This window comes from Papio anubis, chromosome 1, assembly GCF_008728515.1.
Source record: "Papio anubis isolate 15944 chromosome 1, Panubis1.0, whole genome shotgun sequence".
Lineage (NCBI taxonomy): Eukaryota > Metazoa > Chordata > Mammalia > Primates > Cercopithecidae > Papio > Papio anubis.
The window spans coordinates 185,935,207-185,959,426 of NC_044976.1; the positions used below are offsets into that span (position 1 = coordinate 185,935,207).

Sequence of the window (24,220 nt, forward strand, 5' to 3'; positions counted from 1 at the left end):
AGGTGTTGAACAAAGAAAAATTTTAAGAATCTCTGTATCTTGTATCTGTATTTCTTGTCAAGGGCAAGGGAGAGGATGTTCATAAGGCAACTATAGATCATGCATCAAAAGAAGGACAAATGTTTTTGAAATTGTTCTGTGGCTGCAGGATCCTGAGTGAAAATCAGATTTGACTATATACACAGTCCATGACCTCCTACATGAGGAGAGAAGCTATTTTAGTTTTCAGGATGCAATTGCAGTACAAATAGTAACAGCCCACCCTGAAGAGACAAAAAAAAAAAAAATGAAGCAAAAGCCCATTCTTTTATGTTTATAATCTTGGTGTGAAAAAGAGCTTAAGGCAGGTATGGTCTTTTATTTTCAGTGACATGAAGTCATCTTTGTATGAGTGCAAATTAACACTCTCTTTTCTGGCAATGAGAAAACAAGACATTTGTGTTCATAAAGAGAATGCCTTTGTCCAAATAAGACAAGAGGCTCTTATGGAGAGAATATTAAGGAATTAACAGATGTAGTACAGATGGTGAGTTTTTTTGTGTGAAGCCTAGTTACCTCAAATTTTTATTGTCATATTTATTTAAGGAAGGATATTAAATTCAGCCATATTTCTCACTGTTCTGTGCCCTCCAGGGAGCTGTATTTGCAGATACTGTATGTTGTTCATAGTGATCTACCGTTTCCATTTAATCAAATGCTTGTTAAAGGACTTAAATGGACATACAATTTAAACTTAGTGGGCACACTTTAAGAAGAAAATTCAGTACTTATAGGACAAATTGTTTAAGGCAAAACTGCTTATAACTTCGCTAGCCATCTCAGCTGCAGTTTTTACTTTTAGAGGACAAATGTGAATAGTATTTCAGTGTACTTTACATTTTCTATGTCACTAATAGTGTTCTACCACTTGAAATGGGAACTAAACTTAAAAATCATCTTCTGGGCTTTTTTTCCCCAGTAAAATTTTCAAGGAACTTACCTTCCTTTGTCATGAAGTTGTTTTAGGGGAGAAAACATTTCTGATTTTTGTTGGGTTTTTTGTTTTGTTTTTAGATCCTTATTTAGCAAGGTTGTGCTTTTAAACATCTAAGGGTAGAGGGGTGGGATGTGTGCCATTTATTACCTTCTCTCTTGGGGTAATGTTCTCATTGAGAGTGCTAGAGCCAAATAGCCAGGTTTGCCTCCTGTCACCATTAAGTATTAGCTGTAAGACTTTGGGGAAGTGATTTAACCTTTCCATGCTTCAGTTTCCTCTTCTGTGATATTAAGATAACAGTATCTTGCATGTAATATTCTGAAATAAAATTAGAAAATAATGGAAAGTACTAAGAAAATAGTTGGCACAAGATAAATGATTGATCGGTAAATGTTGCTGTCATCTTTAACATTTTATATACTAATCCACATAACTGGACAACTGTACTTGTTTTTAGTTCATCAAATATTGTGCAATATGAGAATATATTATCTGCATTTAAGTGATTTACAACCTAGTAAATATAAATATTCATAAATAACTATAGTATGAACCCGAATGAAAGAAATCTTTATAAGATCATTACCCCTGAAATTATTGACCCTGGAGGGAGGAGACTATTTCTAACTTGGAGAATGATGAAATACTTTATGAAGATAGGGGCTTTTGAGCTGGGCTTCATAAAGATATAAAGGGTTTCAGAAGTCTCAAGACAAAGGGAAAGGAAGGTGCCTGGACAAAAGACCATAAACAAACATATCTATTAAGTTCCATCCAGGCAGTATACTAAGTGCTATCTTAATTTAAAATCATCATCATCAATCTTTTAAGGCATATTTGCTTGAGTTCCTTTAAAAGTGAAATTGAGGCTCAGATTTGCCCAAGATTACACAGCTAAATAAGGGATGCAGTTGAAATTAGAACCCAGGTTGGCCTGGCTCTAAAACCTACACCCTTTCTGCTATACTGCAGAAAGCTGGAGAACAGTGTGAACAAAGGTGCAGATGAGGGAAAGTGCAATCGATGTTTAAGAAACTTCTAATAAAGTGTCTAAGTAGGATGGTGGAGTAGGGACTTTATTGAGAGATGAGGCCAGAGAGTGTACCAGATGTAATAGTCTTGAATGCCATACTGAGGGGGGGAAAAAAAAAAGAGTTTGGACCTTCTTCTGTAGGCATTAGATGCCTAAAGCCCACTGTGAAGATAATCCCATGAGAGTATTATAGCAGTGGGTAGAGTGCATTGTAATGAGAGATTAAAAATAGAGTCTACTCGGGTAGGTTATTAAATAATTTAATTATTGAGGGGTTTTTTTTTTTTTCTGTGTTCAGTTTCCTTCTAGGGAATAAGAATAACAGAAAACACCTACATGTAACATTCATGTTTTTCAAGATGTTACGGTTGTGCTCACACATTTAAAAAAAAAATTTATTTGATGATGTTTCATTATATTCACTTCAAACAATAAGTTTTGAACTAGTTTGAGGATATAATCATTAACTTCTACCTTCTAGTACACAACTTAATTTTTTTCCTGCTTTTCCAAGAATTCACTTATTTAACTTAATACATGTGAATTGAAGAGTTTTGTTAAGAGATAGGATTAAAGGAGATGACTCTAGGTGCCCAGGGAAGGGGAGGTACGGTGAGAGATGGCTGAGGGAATAGAACACCGGTGGGAAGCAAAGTTCTTTTCTACCTTCTTAGGTTCTCTGGCTGGGTCTGTGAGATAAACTGACAACTGATGGATTAACAGGAAAAAAGGCATACAAATTTATTGAATATTCAAAGTTTTGCATGAATCAGCCACCAGGGGTGGGTTGGAATAGTGGGGGATGTGTCATAGAAAGAAAACCCCCAATGAAAAGGGTTGGTTTGGAGGGTTTTACACCATTTAGACAAGAAGACAAATTTAAAGGGAAGCAACAAGACAAAGGAAAGGGACTTTGAGCTTCTAGGAATGATGAACAATAGAAAGGCAAATATTAATATATTAGAAACTAATGGTAGATAAGGGCTAGTTAGTAAGATTTGTTTGTGCAGATTCTTTCTCAGTACCATCTCATCTTTGGTAATAATAATAAGGTTGTTATCCCTTTCCTGGTATGGGAAGTAACTGGGGTACGGGGAATTCCTCTCTTTCACAAGAGGAATTTATTATCTGTTTTCAGGCAGATAGGAGGAGAGCAGAAAGCTCTCCTCAGTTGCCTTGAACTCAAAATAATCTTTCCACCAGAGTAACATATTTTGGGATGGCATATTCTGATCTACAACACCAAAGAAAAACTACTCCTATCTGTTTTTTTCTTAAAGACAGTCACTGACTTCTGTTATCCATAAGTAAAATTCACAGATAAATGAATCTTATGTGCTACAGTTTACATGCTTACCCTGCCTCATATTTTCATCTCATTAACTAATACACAAGCTGCTTTCTCCACACAATTTGTCAGCATTCCAAAACCATTTTTTTCAAATTTATTCCATGTGTATGACCATGTCCCTTTGCCTAACATATCCATCTTTTCTCCTGTGAAATTTCAAGTTTTATTCTTCCTTTGTTCCATTTGTGACCTAATCTATGAAGCCTTTCTTATCTTTTCCAGGTAAAGGATCACTCTCTTTTACTTCCTCAGTTGCCCCTTTGAACTCTATAATTTTTTTTTTTTGAGACAGGGTCTCACTCTGTTACGCAGGCTGGAATGCAGTGGCCCAATCGAGGCCCATTGCAACCTTGACCTCCCAGTCTCGCGTGATCTTCCCGCCTCAGCCTCCCAAAGTGCTGGGATTACAGGCATGAGCCACCACACCCAGCCTATTTCTTTCTGTTAAAAGTCCATTTCCGCTGTTGGCCTATGGTCTCAAGATCAGACATCATGAAACTCCAGGACCCAGCAAATTATCTGGCATGTGATATCTACCCTAATGGACGGATAATGATGGATTAATAAGATGGCATGAAATTAATGAACTTCATGCCAAAGTCTCTATTGTATAATGAAACGACTGTGGTGATTGAAAGTTACTCTCTCTGTGAATCAATCGGAGCATTTCTTTATGTCTTAGTCAGGGTTCTCCAAAGGGACAGAAGTAATAGTACATGTATAGTTAGATCTATGAGAGGGTTTTTATTTGGGATATTAGCTCACATGATTATGGAGAGTGAGAAGTCCCATGATATGCCAGGGAGGCCAGTAGCATGGCAGAATCTAAGGCTAAAGACTTGAGAATTTGAGGGCCCCTTGAAGCAAGTCCCAGAGTCCAAAAGCCGGAGAATCTGGACTTCTGATGGCCGAGGCCAGGAGAAGAGTGTCCCAGCTCCAGGAGAGAGAGCAAATTCACCTTTCTGCTCCCTTTTTGTCCTATCCAGGCCCACAGCTGATTGGATGGTGCCTATCCACATTGAGGGCTGAACTTCCCCACTCTGTCAGCCAGCTCACACACCAGTCTCTTCTGGAAACACCCTCTCAGACTTACCCAGAAGTAGTGCTCTGCCAGCTCTCTAAGTATCCGTTTATCCAGTCAAGCTGAAATCTAAAATTACCCATCACACTGTTACCTTTAACATCAGGAGTAGCTTTGTGGAGAAGCTTCTGTCAAAGCCAGTTTCTAAAGGCTGTGTTAGCCAGGGACTTGTAAAGGCCCTTTATAATGCAAACTTGACCATTTGGTGGAGTTGCTTTTGATGTTACCAGTACCATGTAATGTCCAAATCCAATAGCATATTATTACTAAACAGTCTTTTCATTTTCTCATGATTTTTGACAATTTAGGCTTGCTTCTCTTTCTTAAACTCTTCTTTTAGCCTCCATAATAGTCTTCTGTTTTGCTTCTTGCCCCTTTGTTCATTTTGGGCTCCTTTGCTTGCCTGCCTTGAACAACTAAGCCAGAAGCAATTTCCCTCACTTAAAGATCACTTATAAGATGCATACTTTATGCCAGGCCCTTATGTATATGTCTGTTTGATCGTAACAACGGTTTTGTTAGCTCAGTTTTATTAGCATTGTTTTGTAATTAAGGAGACTGAGATTCAGACAGGTCAAGTAACGTGCCCGTAATGACAAGTTTAGAAGCGTTAGAGCTTTGAATTGAAATCTTTCAGACTCCAAAGATGTTTAATCTACTCTGCCACTCTGTCTAGCTGTCTATGTAGCATTTATGTTTCGTCCACATGTTCATTTGATTTTTGGAATACAGATTGTCTTATATAATTCTGGTCCATTTCCTCCTGAAAACCAGTTACTGGCATGTCCATGAATATAGAAACCTCTGTAAAATTGTTTTTTCTGTAAGAGAAGCCTACAGACTTCTCTTAGGTGATGAAGAGGCGTAGAATTGAATATCAAATTTGGCTTGCCACTTAAAACAGAATGGAGTCTCAAGTTGGAAGTAGGGTTGTTTGTTAAACCTGAAACACAAAACAAAATAAAGGGAGGATATAACCACCAAATAGAAAACTTTTGACTCTACATTTTGGGAAAGCCCTGAAGATGTATTTGATCTATTACACAATTCAGGTTTACATTAATGATGGTAATTTACCTAGAAAGATTTCACACCTGATAGTAGTTGACTCCCTAGGGAGATGAGAGACACTCAGTTTTCCCCTACTCTTTTGTACTGTTTGAATTTTTACCACATCTGTATATTACCTATTCAAGTTAACCAATAAATGTATTTTTCTAAGTAAGAGAAAGGTGTCTAGGTAGTCCTTCAGGAATCCGTTATTTATTATCACCATTTTTAATCCAACCATCTTGCTAAACTCTCATATTAATTTTAATTATTCGTTTCTACATTCCTTGGATTTTTTATGCACACAATTAATTCATCCACAAATTAAGTTTAATGTCTGCTTTTCCAGTACTTATACCTTTATATCTTTTATTCATTTGCCTTATTTTGATGGCCAGAATATCTAATGTAAAGTAATGGGTATCTGGCATCCTTGACTCATTTCTCACCAAAGGGAAAGCTTTTAAATATGTTATCATTAAGTATGTCTGCTGTTAAGCGTTTTGTAGATACATACCCTTACAAAGAAGTTTCCCTCAGTTCTCAGTGTGCTGAGAGTTCTTACCATAAATGAATGCTAAAGTATATTACTGGTTTTTGTACCTATTTAACATGATGTAATACTTTTCTTTCAAATATTGATCTAGTAGGTGAAATTAATTGTTTTTTTTTTTAACCTAATATTAAACCAACCTTACATTTGCTGGAATAAGCCCAACTTGGTCAAGATTTATTCTCCTTATATATTGTTAAAATCAACTTGCGACTATTTTGTTTAGGATTTTTTCATTTGTCTTTCTGAATAACATTGGCCTGTAATCTTTCCCTTTTTTGCATTGTCCATGTCAGGTTTTGATTTCATGGTTATATTAACTTCATAAAGCAAATTAAGGAGTTCTTTCCTCCTTTGATGTGGAAAGATGTGTGTAATATGGAATTACTTCTTTCTTGAATATTTGGCTGAACTTGTAGATGAAGTCATGTAAGCCTGAGGTAGAAATATTTTTGACTGTTGATTATGAATTTAATGCCGGTAGGATGATTCTTGCTTTCCATTTCTTCTTGATTAGTTGGGTAGGTTTTTGTAGAAATTTTTCCAGTTGGCTTAAATGTTAAAATTTATTAGCATAAAATCTTTTCAGTTTCTTTTTTCTATAAAGTTATTTATTCTCATTCTGAGGGAAGTCATTAATTTAACATAATGCTTAACATTCGGAGAAAGAAATTTTAAAGAAGGATTATATTCTGATTTTGTTTAATAGTTATCTCTTCTGGTTGATAAAAGGAGGAGAAATGTAAGGTGGAAATGTTTATCGTAGTAAATAACAAGACTTATGTATAAAACCATCTTTATATTGAACGGGGAGAGAGGAATGACAAAAATCTTTACCTTTCTGTTTGATAATTCAGTGCTTTATTCTGGGGAAAAATATTTAGCTTCATAGCTGAAATGGCTTTGGTATTATACTTAATGGTTACAGAGATCTCCTAAATATGGTAGTGGTAAGGGGTTTATATATTGTGTTGGGAAATCAGAAAATATTTAAATCATGGATAATGACTTTTAATTGTTAAAGACCAATATTGGATTTAAAGTTAACTTATAAAATACGTATTTGTTCTTGTGTGTTTGTTCCCAGCTTTTTAAAATTGATATTATTGAGATATAATTTACATAAATATAAACTACATACATTTTAAGAGTATTCAGTGAATTTTTACAAATATACCACATCAGTATTACTACCTTAATTCAGATGTAACAACATTTTCATTACCCAAAAAGTTTTCTTATGTCACTTTGTAATCAGTCCCCTCCCCGTCTCTACTACAAGCTACTGATGATCCACTTTATGTCATCATAAGTTAAGTTTTGCTTATTCTAGAATTTCATATAACAGGAATGATACAGTATGTAATTGTTTGTGCCTGGCTCCTTTAATTTAGCATGATATTTTGAAATGCTTGTGTTATTGCCTGTATCTGTAGTTCCTTCTTATTGGTAATCCATTTTATAGCTATGCAACAAATTTTCTGTCTATTCAGCAATCGTTAATATTGCACTTGTTTCCAGTTTTGAACTATTTTTAATAAAGCTGCTGTAAACATTCATAAATGTTTATGTGGCTGTATACCATCATTTCTTTTGGATAAATACCTAGGAGTGAAATTAGGAGATTATAGACTAGGTGTGAGTTTAAACTTATAAGAAACTGTCAAACCTTTTTCCGAAGTTGTTGTATTACATTCATTTGTCACTTAACAGTGGGGATACATTTTGAGAAATGCCATTAGGTGATTTGATTTCATCATTGCACAGACATCATAGAGTGTACTTACCCACACCTGGATGGTATAGCCTACTACATACCTTAGCTATGTGGTATAGCCTGTTGCTCCTAGGCTACAAATTTGTACAGCATGTTACTACACTGAATAGTGTAGGCAGTTGTAACACAGTGGGGTTTGTGTATCTAAACACAGAAAAGCTACAGTAAAAATACAATATAAAAGGTAAAATATGGTACCCCTGCCTAGGGCATTACCATAAATGGAGCTTGGCGGAGTAGAAGCTGCTCTGGGTGAGTCAGGGAGTGAGCGGTGAGTGAATGTGAAGGCCCAGACATTATTGTTCATTACTGTACATTACTGTAGACTTTATCCACATTGTATACTTAAGCTACACTAATTTATTTTAAAATTTTTTCTTTCTTCAGTACTAAATTAACCATAGCTTATTGTAACTTTTTACTTTATAATTTTAACTTTTTTCACTTTTTGACTCTTTTGTAATAACTTTTAGCTTAAAACACAAACACATTGTACAGCTGTACAGATTTTTCCTTATTCTGTAAGCTTTCTTCCATTTTTAAATGTATTTATTTATTTTTACTTTTTAAACATTTTTTTGTTAAGGTCATCAGCATCACTGTCTTATGCATCTTGTCCCATTGGAATGTCTTCAGGGACAATAACACACATAGAGCTGTCATCTCCTATGGTAACAATGCCTTCTTCTGGAATATCTCCTGAAGGACCTGCCTCAGCCTATTTTACAGTAACTTTTTTTGTTAATAAGCAGAAGGAGTACAATCTAAATTAATGATTAGGAAGTATAATACAGTAATCTTATTGGACCACCATCATATATGTGACCCATCGTTGACCAAAATGTCATTATGCAGTGCATGACTATATTTTACACTCCTGCCAGCACCCTAAAATCATTCCATTTGTTACATATTTTTGCCAGAACTTGATATTGTCACTCTAAGAAAAAGATTTAGTTGTTCTAGTAAGTGTGGATGGTATTTTAAATTTTTTGATGAAGTCCAATTTATCAGGGTATTTTTTCTTTTATGATACATATTTTTTGCATCCTAAGGAATAATTGCCAACGCAAAGATTTTCTCTGATTTTTTTTCTTGAAGTTTTATTGTTTCAGCTTTTACATTTATGTCTTAGATCTATTTAGAATTAAATTTTGGAATGGTATGATAGAAGGATTGAAGTTCATTTTTTCCATATATACAGTTGATTTAGCATACATATGGTTGTTTCGCATACCTGCAGTTGCTTCAACAGCATTTGTAAAAATTACTCTATTTTTTTTTTTTTCACTTGCCAAGTTGTTTTGAAATTCAATTGATTATGGATGAATCTGTTTCTGGAATTTCTTTTCTGTTCCTTTGATTTATATGTCTAGCCTAATAACACCACACTGTATTGATTCGTAATGCTTTTATTAATAGTAGCGCTTCAAATCATGTTGTGTAAGTCCCCAGTTTGATTTTTTTTCAAAATTATTTTATTATAATGTCTTTGCTTTTTCATTTAAATTTTTAAATCACTTTGCCAGTTTCTACTAGAAAAGTTTGTATGATTTTAATTGGAATTGCATTGAGCCTATAGATAATGTAAGAAGAATTGGCATTGTAGCAATATTGAGTCTCTGGTCTATGAACATGGTATAATTGTCAATTTATTTAGGTATTCTTTAATATCTCCCAGCGTTATTTGGTAATTTTTAGTGTGTAGGCTGTGTGTATATGTGCGTGTATGTGTATGTGTATATGATTTGTCTCTAAATGATTCATGCCTTTTATGGTACTATAAATGGTATTTTTTAAATCCTATTTGCTTATCTATTGTTAGTTTATGGAAGTAAACTGATTTTGGTATAATTAACTTTATGTCTGACAGTCTTGCTGAAGACTATTTATTTATTCTGGTAGCTTATTTTTAAGATACATTAGGATTTTCCGCATAGGCCATTATCTCTTGCAAATAAAGACAATTTTCTTTTTTCAGATCTATATGCTTTTTCCTTTTCTTTACTGTCGCACTGGGTTGTACCTCTAATACAGTGTTGAATAGAAATGGTGAGAGAAAGCATGTTCACCTTGTTCCCAATCTGAAAGAGAAAGAGTTCAGTATTTCACCACTAATTATGATGTTAGTTGGAAGTTTTTCATAGGTGTTCCTTATCACCTTGAAGAAGTTCCTTTCTGTTCTTAGTTTGCTGAAGGGATGATGAATGTTATCAAGTGCATTTTCTGTGTTGTGATTCCATTATTTTTCTTTCTTTTTTTCTTTTTTTTGTTGTTTTTTTTTGTTGTTGTTGTTGTTGTTGTTGTTTTTTGAGTCAGGGTCTCATTCCTGTCACTCAGGCGAGAGTATAGTGACACAATCACAGCTCACTGCAGCCTTCACTTCCCAGGCTCAGGTGATTCTCCCACCTCAGCCTGCTGGGTAGCTAGGACTACAGGTGCACGCCACCGCACCCGGCTAATTTTTTGTTTTTGATAGAGAGGGTTTTGCCATATTGCCCAGGCTGGTCTTACACTCCTGGACTCAAGCAATCCAACTGCCTCAGCTTCCCAGAGTGCTATCACAGGCATGAGCCACCCTACCTGGCCTCTTCTATTCTCTTTACATAGTGAATTATATATATTTTTTTAATGTTGAAAACCAATTTTAATATCTGAATGAATTCCATTTAGACGTGATGCATTATTCTTTTTGTATATGACTGAATTATCTTTACTTGTATTTTGTTAAGGTTTTTTACATCTGTTTATAAAAGTAGTTGGTAATTTTATTTGTTTTTATAATGTCTTCCTCTGGTTTTGTTTGATTTGCAAGCTGAGTTTGGAAATGTTCTTTAGTCTTCAGTTTTAACAACTTTTTTTTTCTCTGTCATAATTGGGAATTTGTATCTCTCATAGAATTTGTTCATTTCATTACCTGTCAGTTTTATTGACATACAATTGTTCATAATGTTTATTTTCTGATCATTCTTTTAATATTTGTAGAATATCTAGTGATATCCCCTAATTTATTACTGATATTGTTAACTTACATTTTCTTTTTGTTAAGGCTTATCAATTTTATTGATATTTTTCAATGAATTAGCTTTCCATTTTAATACTTTTTTTTATCTTTGTCTGGTTTTATTTTGATTTCTGCTCTTCATGACTATCATTCTTGTACTTATGTCATGTGTAACTTGCTCTTTTCCTAGCTGCTTAAGGTGCAAGTTACTATATCATTAATGTTCAACCTTCCTGCTTTACTAATAAGTACTGGAAGCTGTAATTTTCTAGGCACTGTTTTAGGTGCATTACACAAATTTTGATGTGTTGCATTTTTATTATCTTTTAGTTCAAAATGGTTTCTCATTTCCATCCCTGGGTTATTTGAGAGTATATTTTTAAATTTGCAAATACTTGTGGATTTTTCCAAATTTCTTTTTGTTATTGTTTTCTACTTTAGTTCTGTTTCTTCAGAAAACATACTTGTATGATTTTAGCCCTTTAAATTTACTGTGATTTATTTTATGGTCTGACACATCTTTCTTGGGGACTAGTACGCGTGCATTTGTTTTGTTTGTTTGTTTGTTTTTAATTTATTTATTTTAATTTATTACTTTCCAGTGTTTGAAGTAAATTCTTTTTTTTTAATTATTATTATTATACTTTAAGTTCTAGGGTACATGTGCATAACGTGCAGGTTTGTTACATATGTATACTTGTGCCATGTTGCTGTGCTGCACCCATAGTACGCATGCATTTGAAATGTGTATTCTGTTATTTAAGTAAAACTTTCCGTAAATGTCAGTTAGTTCAGTTTGGTTTTTATGCTGTTGTTTAAGTGTTTTGTATAGTTAATGATTTTCTGTCTACTTAGTCTTTGAATTATTGAAAGGTGACTGTTAAAAGTTCCAAACATGAGTACATTTATTCTATTTAGTTTTGTCAGTTTGGGGCTTTGTTTTACATATATATATATATAGGATTTTTTATATATAAATTGACCCTTATTTATGAAATACTTGTCTTCATCTCTGGTCAAATTTCTTGTCCTGAAGTCTGCTTTTTCTGATATAGCCATTCCAGCTTTCTAATGATTAATATTTGCATGGTGTATCTTATCTGTATTCTTATGTTTAAAGTGTTTCCTTTTTTTTATTTTTTTAAGACGGGGTCTCACTTTGTTGCCCAAGCTGATCTCAAACCCCTAGTCTCAAGCAATCCTCCCACCTCAGCCTCCCAAAGTGCTGGAATTTACAGGCATGAGTCACCGCGCCCAGCCTAAAGTGTATTTCTTATGAACAGCGTAGAGTTGAATCTTGCTGTTTTATCCAATCTTATAATCTCTGCCTTTTAATTATAATATTTAGACCACTTATACTTAATTATCAATAGTTGGTTTTATGTCTGTCATATTTTTTGTCTTCTCTAAGTTCTTATGTTCCTCATTTCCTTTTTTTTTTTTTGAGTATTTTTATAATATTTTATCTCCTTTACTAGCTTATTAGGTATATACTGTTTCTTGTATTTTTTAATGGTTTCTCTGAAGTTTATAATATGTCTAACTTTTTACAGTCTGTCTTCAGATTATATCATACCACTTTATAATGGAAGAATCTTACAACATTTTACTTCTATTTTCCCCTTTTATTATTTGTGCTTTTGTTGTCATGTATATTTACTTGTATTTGTGTTATAATCACCTTAAAGCACTGTTATTATTTTTCCTTAAAATAGGAAATTATCTTTTAAAGAAACTTAAAAACAAGAAATCAAATATCTTTTATATTTACCTAGTCACCATTTCTCACAATATTCATCCCTTATTTATTTATTTATTTATTTATTTATTTATTTATTGAGACAGAGTCTTGCTTTGTTTCCCAAGCTAGAGTATAGTGGTGCAATCATAGCTCGCTGTAGCCTCAAACTCCTGGGCTCAAGAGATCCTCCCCCTTCAGCCTCCCGAGTAACTGGGACTAGAGGCATGCATGCATCACCATGCCTGGTTAATGTTTTTTTTATTTTTATTTTTAGTAGCAACAAGGTCTCACTGTGTTGCCCAGACTGGTCTCAAACTCCTGAGCTCAGATGGTCCTTCTGCGTCGGCCTCCTAAAGTGCTGACATTGCAGGCGTGAGCCACCATGCCCGCCTTTATCCCTTTTTTAGATCAGAGTTTTCATGTAATATAATATTCCTTCAGCCTGAAGAACTTCCTTTAACAATTTCTTACAGAGAAGGTTTGTTTGTGAAAAATTATCTCAGCTTTATTTTATCTGAAAATGTCTTTATTTTGACTTTAATTTTGTGTATCTCTCAATGGATGGCTTTCTTGTTTATAATTTTTTTTTTTTTTTGAGACAAAGTCTCGCTCTCATCGCCCAGGATGGAATGCAATGGCGTGATCTTGGCTCACTGCAACCTCCGCCTCCCAGGTTCAAGTGATTCTCCTGCCTCAGCCTCCCGAGTAGCTAGGATTATGGGATTACAGGCACCTACCACCACGCCCAGCTAATTTTTGTATTTTTAGTAGAGATGGGTTTTCACCATGTTGGCCAGGCTGCTCTGGAACTCCTGACCTCAGGGGTTCTGCCCCGCCTCGGCCTCCCAAACCGTTGAGATTACAGGCATGAGACACTGAGACACTGCACCTGGCCTCTTGTTTATCATCTTAAAGATGCTATCCTCTTGTCTTCTGGTTTGTATTCTTGCTGATGAGAAATAGTGATCTTTCTCTTTATGTAATGTGTCTTTGTTTCTCTGACAGTTCTACAGATTTTCTCTGTTTCTTGTCTTCAGCAGTGTAACTGTGATGTGCCTTGATGTGGTGTTGTGCTTCTTTCTGCCTAGAAATTGTTAAGCTTCTTAAATTTGTGGGTCTATAGTTTACAGATTTGAAACATTTTTAGTTTTGTGTTTTTGTGTATTTTTTCTCCTCCTTCTTTGGGACTCCAATTATACATTTCCTAGGTTGAACGTTGTCCAATAGGTCATTAAGATGCCAATCTCTTTTTCCCCTCATGCTTTTTTCCTCTCTGCTTCAGTTGTAATTTTGGGGGTGTTACCAAATTTTTTGATGTTTTATTCTTCACTTGTCTCTGTTGTTGTTATGTCGATCCCCTTACCTGATTTGTGGTCCAGAAATTGCCTCTCAGTAGAAAGCCCAGGTGATTATAGGACTCACTTCATTTGTTTCTCTTCTCTCAAAGATCACTGTCCTGTACTGCCTGTGGTCCAGTTGGTATCTTACATATTTTTTTCAGTTTTCTAGTTGTATATGGTAGGAAAACAAATTTAGTCTGTTTACTGTGTTATAGCCAAAAATGGAAGTGTTTTCTTTTTATATATTCGTGTATCTTATATTTAAATACATTGTATATACATATACCTATACTAAAATTAATTTACATTTAAAATCAGTTACATCTATCTCTATGAATAAATCTACCAATTGCTAACTAAATGAATAACTGTTAATTTCTCAACTTGTCAGGATTTTATTTTTATTTTTTATTTTTTTTGAGATGGAGTTTTGCTCTTGTTGGCCGGGCTGTAGTGCAGTGGCGCCATCTTGGCTCACCATAACCTCTACCTCCTGAGTTCAAGCGATTCTCCTGCCTCAGCCTCCCAAGTAGGATTACAGGCATGAGCAACCATGCTTGGCTAATGTTTTTGTATTTTTAGTAGAGACAGGGTTTCACCATGTTGGTCAGGCAGGTCTCAAACTCCCGACCTCAGGTGATCCGCCTGCCTTGGCCTCCCAAAGTGCTGGGATTACAGGCGTGACCCACAGCGCCATGCAGAATTTTAATGTATCGTCTATAATGACCCTTTTTAAGCAAGCCAGTAAAGAGAAAACTATTTTAGTAGATGCAAGTGTTCTTCAGTAGCCTACATGTGCTACTAAAAATGCAGTTTTGTTTTGGTATAAGTTAGTGTAGTATCACTGACTTAAGCAAGTTGGTGCATGTTTATATGTCTCCTGTCTTTATAAAAGACTTGCTAATTTTTCTGTTGTCTTTTCTTAGTCTCTTCATAGTCAGAAAAAATATTGGATATTTTATTAGCTTAGCCTTGAGGAGAGTTCTGCAGTAAAACTGCTGGTTTCCAAAAAAAGAGGGAGAAAATAATAAGAATTACTAACTGGCACTCTTATTTTATTTAGCAAGTTAAAAGTTACCTGTTGAGGTAGAACTTATTTATACTAGGCTCTAACAGACCACAGCTACAACTAGGAATTACCAGTCATCCAAAATGCAATCAAGAATCATTAAAAACTTACATTAATAACCTTGTATGTACCACTTCCAGATCTCTATGCTAGAAATAAAATACCTGGTTTTATTTTTCTGTTGCATGCAAAAAAAAAAAAATTTAAGCCAATATCTAGCTATCTGATAGTTTAATTCTAAATAACTTTTTTGTAATCATATTGCCTTTGGGGAGAGGGGATGTATTGAGATATGAAGCCATTATTTTTCTTTCATTAAATTTTAGTCCTAAAAGACCATTCAAACTGGCATTCAATTCATATGTTGACTTTTTTTTTTTTAAACACATAAAGTACTATCTGTTTCTGCAGGAAATAGTGTTAAGAGTTAACCCTTGGATAGCATCTAATATGACATCATATATTAATGCCATAGTAATCCTGAGGTTAACAATAAGACAGTGTTTATTCATGTTGGATAGTTATCAGATGTCTTCCTTCTTGGGTTTAGAGTGGTAATTGTACATATTTTAAACTCCTCTTGTGTGGTAATCCAACTAGATTATCTTATTTGTATTGGGCCTGATTTTCCATACTGTAAGATAATATACTATACTTTTCCTAGTTTTCCTCCCGTCAGAAGTCAGAAGTTTTAATTATGTAATTTATAATCCCTATAACTGCCAGAAGTAGACTCCCTGCTTATCCCCAAGTGAATCCTCATCTTCACCAGGTCTCTCTGCATTCCTTCTCTATATTAAAAGGTGACTAGACCCAAAATGGCAGAAAGAGATGGAGCTTTCGGCTTTAAATTTTTCGTTGTCTTGTCATTACTTGTTCTCATAGCAGAGGGAGCAGTTCATGATGGCTGCAGCATTTAGTGGTGGTGGCTCTTGGCAGTCGCTTTCTTGCAGACCACAGTCTTTCCCCTCCTTGAATGGCAACTAGGTTGATCAGTGAGATTTTCAACTGCTTTTCTGGATGATGTTTACAGGAGAATTATTTCTGGGTCACCAGTGGCAGTTCTGATACCATACAACTTGTTTAAAATTCTTGCTAGAAAGAAATCCATATTGCACCACACAGTGCCTCTTTCTGCTGTTTTCTGAGGCCAACATAGAAATGCTGTCTCTTGACCAACTCAGGGTAAGTTATTATGTTCCTAAAGGATATCCAAAACCTACTCCAACCACTTTCTACATTCAAGTCACTAAAAGAGTAAATAAATCCCAAATTTATCTTCCTTTCCCCTCACTCCAACTCCCCACCCTGAATATGGAAGTGTTGATTCTGTATACATCAAGTCCCAGAAATAGCCCATAATATTCCAAAGTTTATGTTTAAATTAATTCTAATAGTGAGTATTGTATTACCCATGTTCCTTTTTTTTTTTTTTCTTTTGAGACAGAGCCTTGCTCTATCGCCAGGCTGGAGTGCAGTGATGCAATCTCAGCTCACTGCAACCTCCACCTCCTGGGTTCAAGCAATTCCCCTGCCTCAGCCTCCTGCCTAGCTGGGATTACAGGCACATGTCACCACGCCCAGCTAGTTTTTTGTATTTTAGTAGAGATGGGGTTTCACCATATTAGTCAGGATGGTCTCAATCTTCTTTCTGACCTCGTGGTCTGCCCACCTCTGCCTCCTGAAGTGCTGGGGTTACAGGCACGAGTCACCATGCCCGGCCCCCATGTTACAATTTTTAAGAACATGTGCTGCTGATTTAAGGAAAATCCTCAGCTAGGAAAAGATCAACAATTCCCATGCCCATATGTCTTTATTTCTTCTTGATAAACCTATAATCTTTGATGCTACTGACTAATTCCAAGGAGTATTCTGATTCCATTAAAAATTCTGCAGTAGTGGAGGACATTATTATTTTCTTGTATGCTATTAGTAACATGATGCACATTTTTGAAGAGCGGCTTTATTAGAAATGAAAGGGAAATTTTAAAAATGGAAATATATGAGTTTGTAAAGCACAACTTGCATATGTCAAAGAAACTAAAGTTTAACTCAGCTTAGCTAAAGTAACTTTTCTAACATACAAGCCAAGAGTTTTCTTTCTTCTTAGTATTGCTTTGTCAGGAAGCCTGAAGGATATTTAGGTAGATCATATCCTTCATTCAAGTTAGACCACTTTATCTGTTTCTCATAGCTGTTATTTGGACTTCATTTTTCTCTCTGCCACCTGGCCTGACCTCTATGGAAGTTTAAGTCTGTTTACCTCCTCTTAGCTGCCTACCATGGAAAGCAAAAGACTCCAACACGTCAATGTTCCAGAGCCCTATTAGATGCCCAGTTTCCTACAGGAGGCATGTCTCCACTCTTCCTACTTTCTGAGATTCTCTCTAGTAAAGTCAGTCATGTCCATTTTTTTTCCCACCCTTCCTGATTTCCAGATAAATGTTTTTTCCTTGGCTTAGAGTAGAAAAATACTTCAACACATATATTCTCCTTCAAGTAATCACCAAGTTTATTAAAAATGCATGTGCTGAATGATAGACTAATTAAAAAGAAAGATAGCCCTTTTTCCCAAATGAATATTCACATTTTCTTGTTTTCCTAATACCAAATGTCCATCCATAGAGATTTGTGCCAAGGATGTTGGCAAGTTTTACATCAATTACTGGTATTTTATGAGAGAAAATGAATTAAGAAGAAGTGTTCTGGGGAAGCAATTATTCACTTTGTTTTTCTCAACTTACTCTTTTTTTCATTCTATTTCAGTCTTTTGTTTCTTTTGGCTTTTCTTCCATTGACAATCTTTTTCCCTTTTATTTTTGTTTACATTCAAAAATGTCCTACTCTGCTTCTAACTTTTTATTCTTTTAATCAAAACTTACTCCTCAAAATATGGGGTCTTAAGTTTAAAATGTAGTTAAAAACATGTTAAAATTTTTTCTTCGGCTGGGCATGGTGACTCACTCCTGTAATCCCAGCACTTTCGGAGGCCTAGGTGGGCAGATCACTTGAGGTTGGGAGTTTGAGACCAGCCTGACTGACATGGAGAAACCCCCATCTCTACTAAAAATACAAAAATTACCCAGGCTGGTAGCGCATGCCTGTAATCCCAGCTACTCAGGAGGCGGAGGCAGGAGAATCACTTGAACCCGAGAGGTGGAGGTTGTGGTGAGCTGAGATCATGCCATTGCACTCCAGCCTGGGTGACAGAGCAAGGCTCCATCTCAAAAAAAAAAAAAAAAATTGTATCTTCATATTAGATTCAGTTGTCTTAGGAAGTGAAGAAAGAAGGATGAAGAGGAAATTATCTCTTGGATTGCTTTCCAGGAAATCCTTCTCTATACTTTAAAAGCTCTTATTCTTTTCTAGGAGTCCAATGTGCTGATTGCTGCTAACAGTCAGGGTACAATTAAGGTAAGCTATTTACTGTATCTCCATTTTAAACTCAGGACCATTTTTAGACTGAAACAGGATTATGGAAATATACCATTGTACTGAGTCTTAGCGATCATCCCAAATCATGGGTCTCTGTCTCCTGGCAAATGGCTTGATTTAAGGAAAAAGAATAGGTAGCTTGCATCTGTGGAGAAGATGATAGTGCTTGTTGAAGTTGTATGGATGCTAGATGGATTAATAGATGGTCAGTTTGAAAAACAGATAAAGACTAGTGAACATTCACTGCGGGCTAAGCACAGTTTAGCTTCTGTTATGCCAGTACAACTATCCCACAGGGCTTTCAGTAGACAGAACCCAAAACATAGCAGGAGATGCAAGATATAGCAGAAGATGCTTACACATCACCAGATTTAAACATATGTTAGTCTTATTTTATTCTCTTCCTCATGGTTCTCTTTCTTCTGTTCCCTAAAAAGTAGGCTTTTCCCTCAGTTGTCAAAGGGGGGGAAAAGTTATTTTAGTGTTCAGTTGAAAATTGATAGATGTGATTCAAGGAAGCCTAGCCATAAAACAAAAAGAAAGAAAATTGACTGATGCATATATAGCACTTGTACATGATACACTGGATAAATAAATCCTGAGATAAGCAGTGAACTTTCTAAACAAAACACCATTTTGGTTGAGTACCTGTTTTTTCCACATATTCTCTGCTTATTTGGTAGAAATATTAAACTTTTTTGAACAAAACGTGTGTGTTTCTCCTGCCACTTAGCATTAATTTTGCCATAGCTTCCTTAGACTCATCATAAATGGAGAATGACCCATCAGCCAAGGCAGCAAATCCTAGCCTAAACATTATTCTACAGAGGTGAGATGAGCAAACTTAACTCAAAAGAACTGCACTAATTTACATGGTAGTCTCCTTTTTTAGGCAGCCAGTTTCTCTATTTGAAAAGCCTCTTTAGAGAACCACTAACAGCTTAAATGAAAACAAGGTTTGTTAACTGATCAGTGTTTGTTATGTTCTGGAAGCCTCAAGCAAGATGGTAGAAGGTCTTGGAATATCCGATTTAAGTGGCTTTCTATAGTCTCTCAGTCTCTCTCTTACTCTCATGTCAAGGCATGAATTGAAAAGGTACACCTTACTCTTCAACAGGTTTATCCTTTGCACCAATTGGGATTGCCAACATATCTGCAAGAGCTCAAAACTACATAGGTTCTCATAGGATCCCACTGACAAATCTAAGATTTTGTTCAGCATCATTGACCTCTTATGTTAAGTAGCCTAGTTACCTAATATAAAGACAAAAGCATTATGGAAGCACATATATTTGTCAAGCCTTAGCCGAGCAGCAGGGGAAAGATTGCACGTTTAAATATTTGCTACTTAGTGAGCGTTGTAGTTTCCATCTAATGTAATTCTTTTTGACAGTGTCTCATAACTATCCTCCTGTTCTATGATCTTTCTTAGCCATTTGCTTCCTCTTAGTTTTAGCAGTATCACAGCTGACTTTTTATGACAATATACTACTTTAATTCTAAAAATACAAAGGATCTGGACACACTAGATGATTGGCTAGAAATGGATGAAGCAGCAGGAAAGGGCAAGACTTCAGGTCCTGTATACCTTGATCATTATAAATAGTGTTTATTGATGGAAGAAGAAAACAGATTAAAACCCTAAACAAGGATACTTAACACTTTCATAAGAATGTGGAAAGATTCTAACATATATTCCAAAAATGTTATATTTGTGCTATGCATTAGCCAGTTTATTTCTCCACGTGTTTTATGTAGTTTACCTTGAAGGCTCCCAAGTTAACTGTGGAGATAGCTAATCTGAAAGAGTTCATTTAGCTGTTAAGCTGCAGGTCAGAAAGGATTAATGTCCAATCCATTCAAATTCTTTGACATTTTCCCAGTTGGGAAACGTTTTTTAAATTTGCTTCTCTATTGGTAAATATAGTAGAGTCATTAAATTCCTTTTGTATCTTAAATGATTTTATTAAATGGATCCTTTTTTCCCCCCAATTAGGTGCTAGAATTGGTATGAAGGGTTAACTCAAGTCAAATTGTACTTGATCCTGCTGAAATACATCTGCAGCTGACAATGAGAGAAGAAACAGAAAATGTCATGTGATGTCTCTCCCCTAAGTCATCATGGGTTTTGGATTTGTTTTGAATATTTTTTTCTTTTTTTCTTTTCCCTCCTTTATGACCTTTGGGACATTGGGACTACCCAGCCAACTCTCCACCATCAATGTAACTCCATGGACATTGCTGCTCTTGGTGGTGTGGTTATCTAATTTTTGTGATAGGGAAACAAATTCTTTTGAATAAAAATAAATAACAAAAAAATAATAAAAGTTTATTGAGCCACGGCTGAGCTTGGAAAGTTCCTGTCAAATGCAGCAAGAGATAATTCTTTTTAAGAAGTAGCATATGTGAACTATAATGTAACAGTGAATAATTTGTAAAGTTCATACTTCCCAACCTCTTTGGGAATTACGCATATCAATGTAAACAAAATATAAAGTACATAGATTTCTGTCAGTGAATTTACTGTTTACAGTTGATAGAAAGATTACTTTATAAAATTCTTTCTTCATTCTCTGACCAGATTTATATCATCAGCAAGTACCGTGTTGTCCAGTCTCTCTGAATCTGGCTAAGGATCTAAAATTTTGACCTGTTGAGACCACATTTAAACAGAAAGAGAATGTTAGTCTCTGACAGCTAGCTCTGTCTTTGCCTTTGAAATGTTACATAAACATACCATAAGCCCTAAATGTATACCAAACCAACTAGTCCATTGCTTTTAGTACCATCCTAGGCTGAGTAATGTCTTGGAGCAGGAGTCAGCAAACTTTTTCTCTAAAGGGCCAGATATATTTTAGGTTTTGCAGGTCATATGGTCAGTGTCACAACTATTCAGTTCTGCCAGTATAGCAGGAAAGCAGCCACAGACATATGTAAACAAATGTGCATGGCTGGGAAGTAGGCAGAGGGTCAGATTTGGCCCACAGACTCTAAGCCCTTAACTTAGAGGAAAAGGATTGAAAGCCCTGTTATCCAAATTTCTAAGCCATATGGTCACTTAGATTATCTAGTTGGTTTTTATAAATTATTTTCAAACTGTAAAAGGAAAGACGACCAGCAAGTCAAGCAAAAGCGATGTAAAGAGCTGCTTTTAAAGTTAACAACAAGGCCAGGCGCTGTGGCTCACGCCTGTAATCCCAACACTTTGGGAGGCCGAGGCGGGCAGATCACGAGGTCAGGAGATGGAGGCCATCCTGGCTAACACAGTGAAACCCTGTCTTTACTAAAAATACCAAAAAAAAAAAATTAGCCAGGTGTGGTGGCAGCGCCGGTAGTCCCAGCTACTTGGGAGGCTGAGGCAGGAAAATGGTGTGAACCTGGGAGGCGGAGCTTGCTGTGAGCCGAGATAATGCCACTGCACTCCAGCCTGGGCAACAGAGTGAGAATCCGTCTCAAAAACAAAAACAAAAATTATAAACTTATACACCACACATTTTATAAAAATAAACACTTGGAGAACAATAATAATAATACACTTGGTTGAATAAAGATAATGCATGATGAAGGTAATCAGAATATCCCAATGTATTCTTCCACTCAAGATTACTGAAACCTGTTATAGGTTCACATCTTCTTATCTGAAACACTTGGGGCCAAATGCATCATAGAACTTAGAAATTTTCAAGTATGGCCGGCCACAGTGGCTCACGCCTATTAATCCCAGTGCTTTGGGAGGCCAAGGCAGGTGGATCACTTGAGGTCAGGAGTTTGAGACCAGCCTGGCCAACATGGTGAAACCCCGTCTCTACTAAATATACAAAAATTAGCCAGGCATGGTGGCGGGCACCTGTAATCTCCGCTACTTCGGAGGCTGAGATGGGAGAATCACCTGAGCCCAGGAAGCAGAGGTTTCAGTGAGCCAAGATCACGCCACTGCACTCCAGCCTGGGCAACAAAGACTACACAAGTATTAGAAAACTAATAGAGTACATATACTAAATATTATGTAACAATCTCCAACAGAATCTAGAGCAGTAGTCCATAATCAAACACATTAATACTTCTGTAGCAGAATGCATAAATGTTCACATTACATGGGGTAAATAACAGCCAAAAGCAGTTTTGTATCAGTGCAAGGTCTGGTTTTACCACCAAACCAGTTCCTCAAGATCAGGTGAAATTTTTTTTTTTTTTTAGTTTTTTTAAATTTTCAGATCAAGAGCGGTATCTTGGTTCTGTGAGTTAAGACCTGATAAACTTTCAGACTCAATTCTGAGAGTAAAAGTTAGTATCATTCAAAAATTACAGGTCACCGACCAGAACAATATTATTTGAACATTGTTTCCAAGATTAATAAAGGACCTTTTGCAAAGATGTAGAAAGAATATTCAAATGTAGAAAATCCTCCAGATATGAAGCAGAGAGTTAATGCCTCCTGAATGCATTTAAGTAGAAGCATATTACTGTGATTATTTTATTTGGTGTCACTTTTTTAATGTTTATTTCAAACTGTATACATTGTGGGGCCATTTAATTTCTATATGTTTGTAAGAATAAGGTACATTTAGTTATCAAAGGGATTTAGTTTTTATTTTAAGAAAGCAGTGCTTCATTTAAGTATTTTTTCTAATTTTTTCTTGTAAACAGCGTTTTTAAATTTGAGATCATCTCTGCGAGATGTCAGGATCAAACATACTACTATTCCTTGCAAAAACAACATACTATTAAATAACTTAAAAGTAATATACATTTTAACACCAAAAAACTCCTCACTCAAGAACAGTATAGCTTGTCAAAATGTTCCAATTTAATCTTTACTTAAGTGGACTTGTAGGGGTTTCTCAGACATTAAAGATGGAACATTGTTTTTCTTTTTTAAATAGAGATGGGGCTCCCTCTGTTGCCCAGGCTGGTCTTGAACGCCTGTCTTCAAGCAGTCCTCCTGCCTCAGCCTCCCAAAGTGATCAGATTACAGATGCAAACCACCAGGCCAGCCCAGTCTTGAAGAATTTTTTTTGAGACAGAGTCTCGCACTGTCACCTGGGCTGCAGTGCAGTGGTACAGTCATAGCTCACTGCTCATAAACTCCTTGAGGCTCAAGCAGTCCTCCTGCCTTACCCTTCCAAGTCCCTGAGAGCACAATTTATTTTTGTAGAGACAGGGTCTCACTCTGTTGCTTATGCTGGTCTGCAACTCCTTGGCCTCCCAAAGTACTGTACTTGCACCCAGCCAAGATTGGAGAATTTTATACAGTTCTTACAAGAAGATTGAACTATTAAATATCAAAAAACTTTATGAGAGTGTGCTACAACTTCAGAAAGATTAGCCTGAACAATGAAGAGAGAAGTATGGGCTGAATTGAAAGAAGTGGAGGAGCCCAGTACAATGGAGCCTTCTAGAACATAACTGAGAATTTGAATTTGGTCATAAAGGCAGTTAAAGGGAGGGGCTAAAGGGGATGGCATAATCTTGATGTATGGTGAATGGATAGATGGGGTCAGGAGTGCAGTTAGGAAGGTGACCAGTCAAGAGTTTATGGGGACTTGGAGTAAGGTTGCAACATTATCCAACCTGAAAGTTTGTTTCAGCCATAGAGTTCACCACAATCTTAATTCTTAATCTTGGAAGATTCTTAATTTTTAAAGTCATTGTCTTATAAGTTGTGAACAACAAAGAATGTAACTCAGCAAATGTATTTCTTCGGTAGTTATACAATATTCAGCCAGCAGTAAGTCACTTGGGAAACTCGTGACCAAAATGTTCATGAGCTATTTTGGGGGACCAGTTCTCTAAGTCAGCAGACCTAGAAA

The 24,220-nt window shown here is 35.8% G+C and overlaps 1 protein-coding gene across 7 annotated transcripts in view; it reads left to right on the forward strand.

The window, feature by feature from the left end:
* The window catches only part of COP1 (COP1 E3 ubiquitin ligase), a 264,253-nt gene extending 243,499 nt beyond the window's left edge, over positions 1–20,754 (forward strand). For all 7 annotated transcript variants that reach the window (XM_031658336.1, XM_003893610.5, XM_009194948.4 and 4 more), the window contains 2 exons: positions 18,345–18,389; positions 20,407–20,754. In XM_031658336.1, the coding sequence (XP_031514196.1) occupies positions 18,345–18,389; positions 20,407–20,424 (63 nt within the window). In that variant the 3' untranslated portion in view covers positions 20,425–20,754. The remainder of the gene's footprint in view (positions 1–18,344; positions 18,390–20,406) is intronic.
* The last annotated feature ends 3,466 nt before the right edge of the window (positions 20,755–24,220 follow it).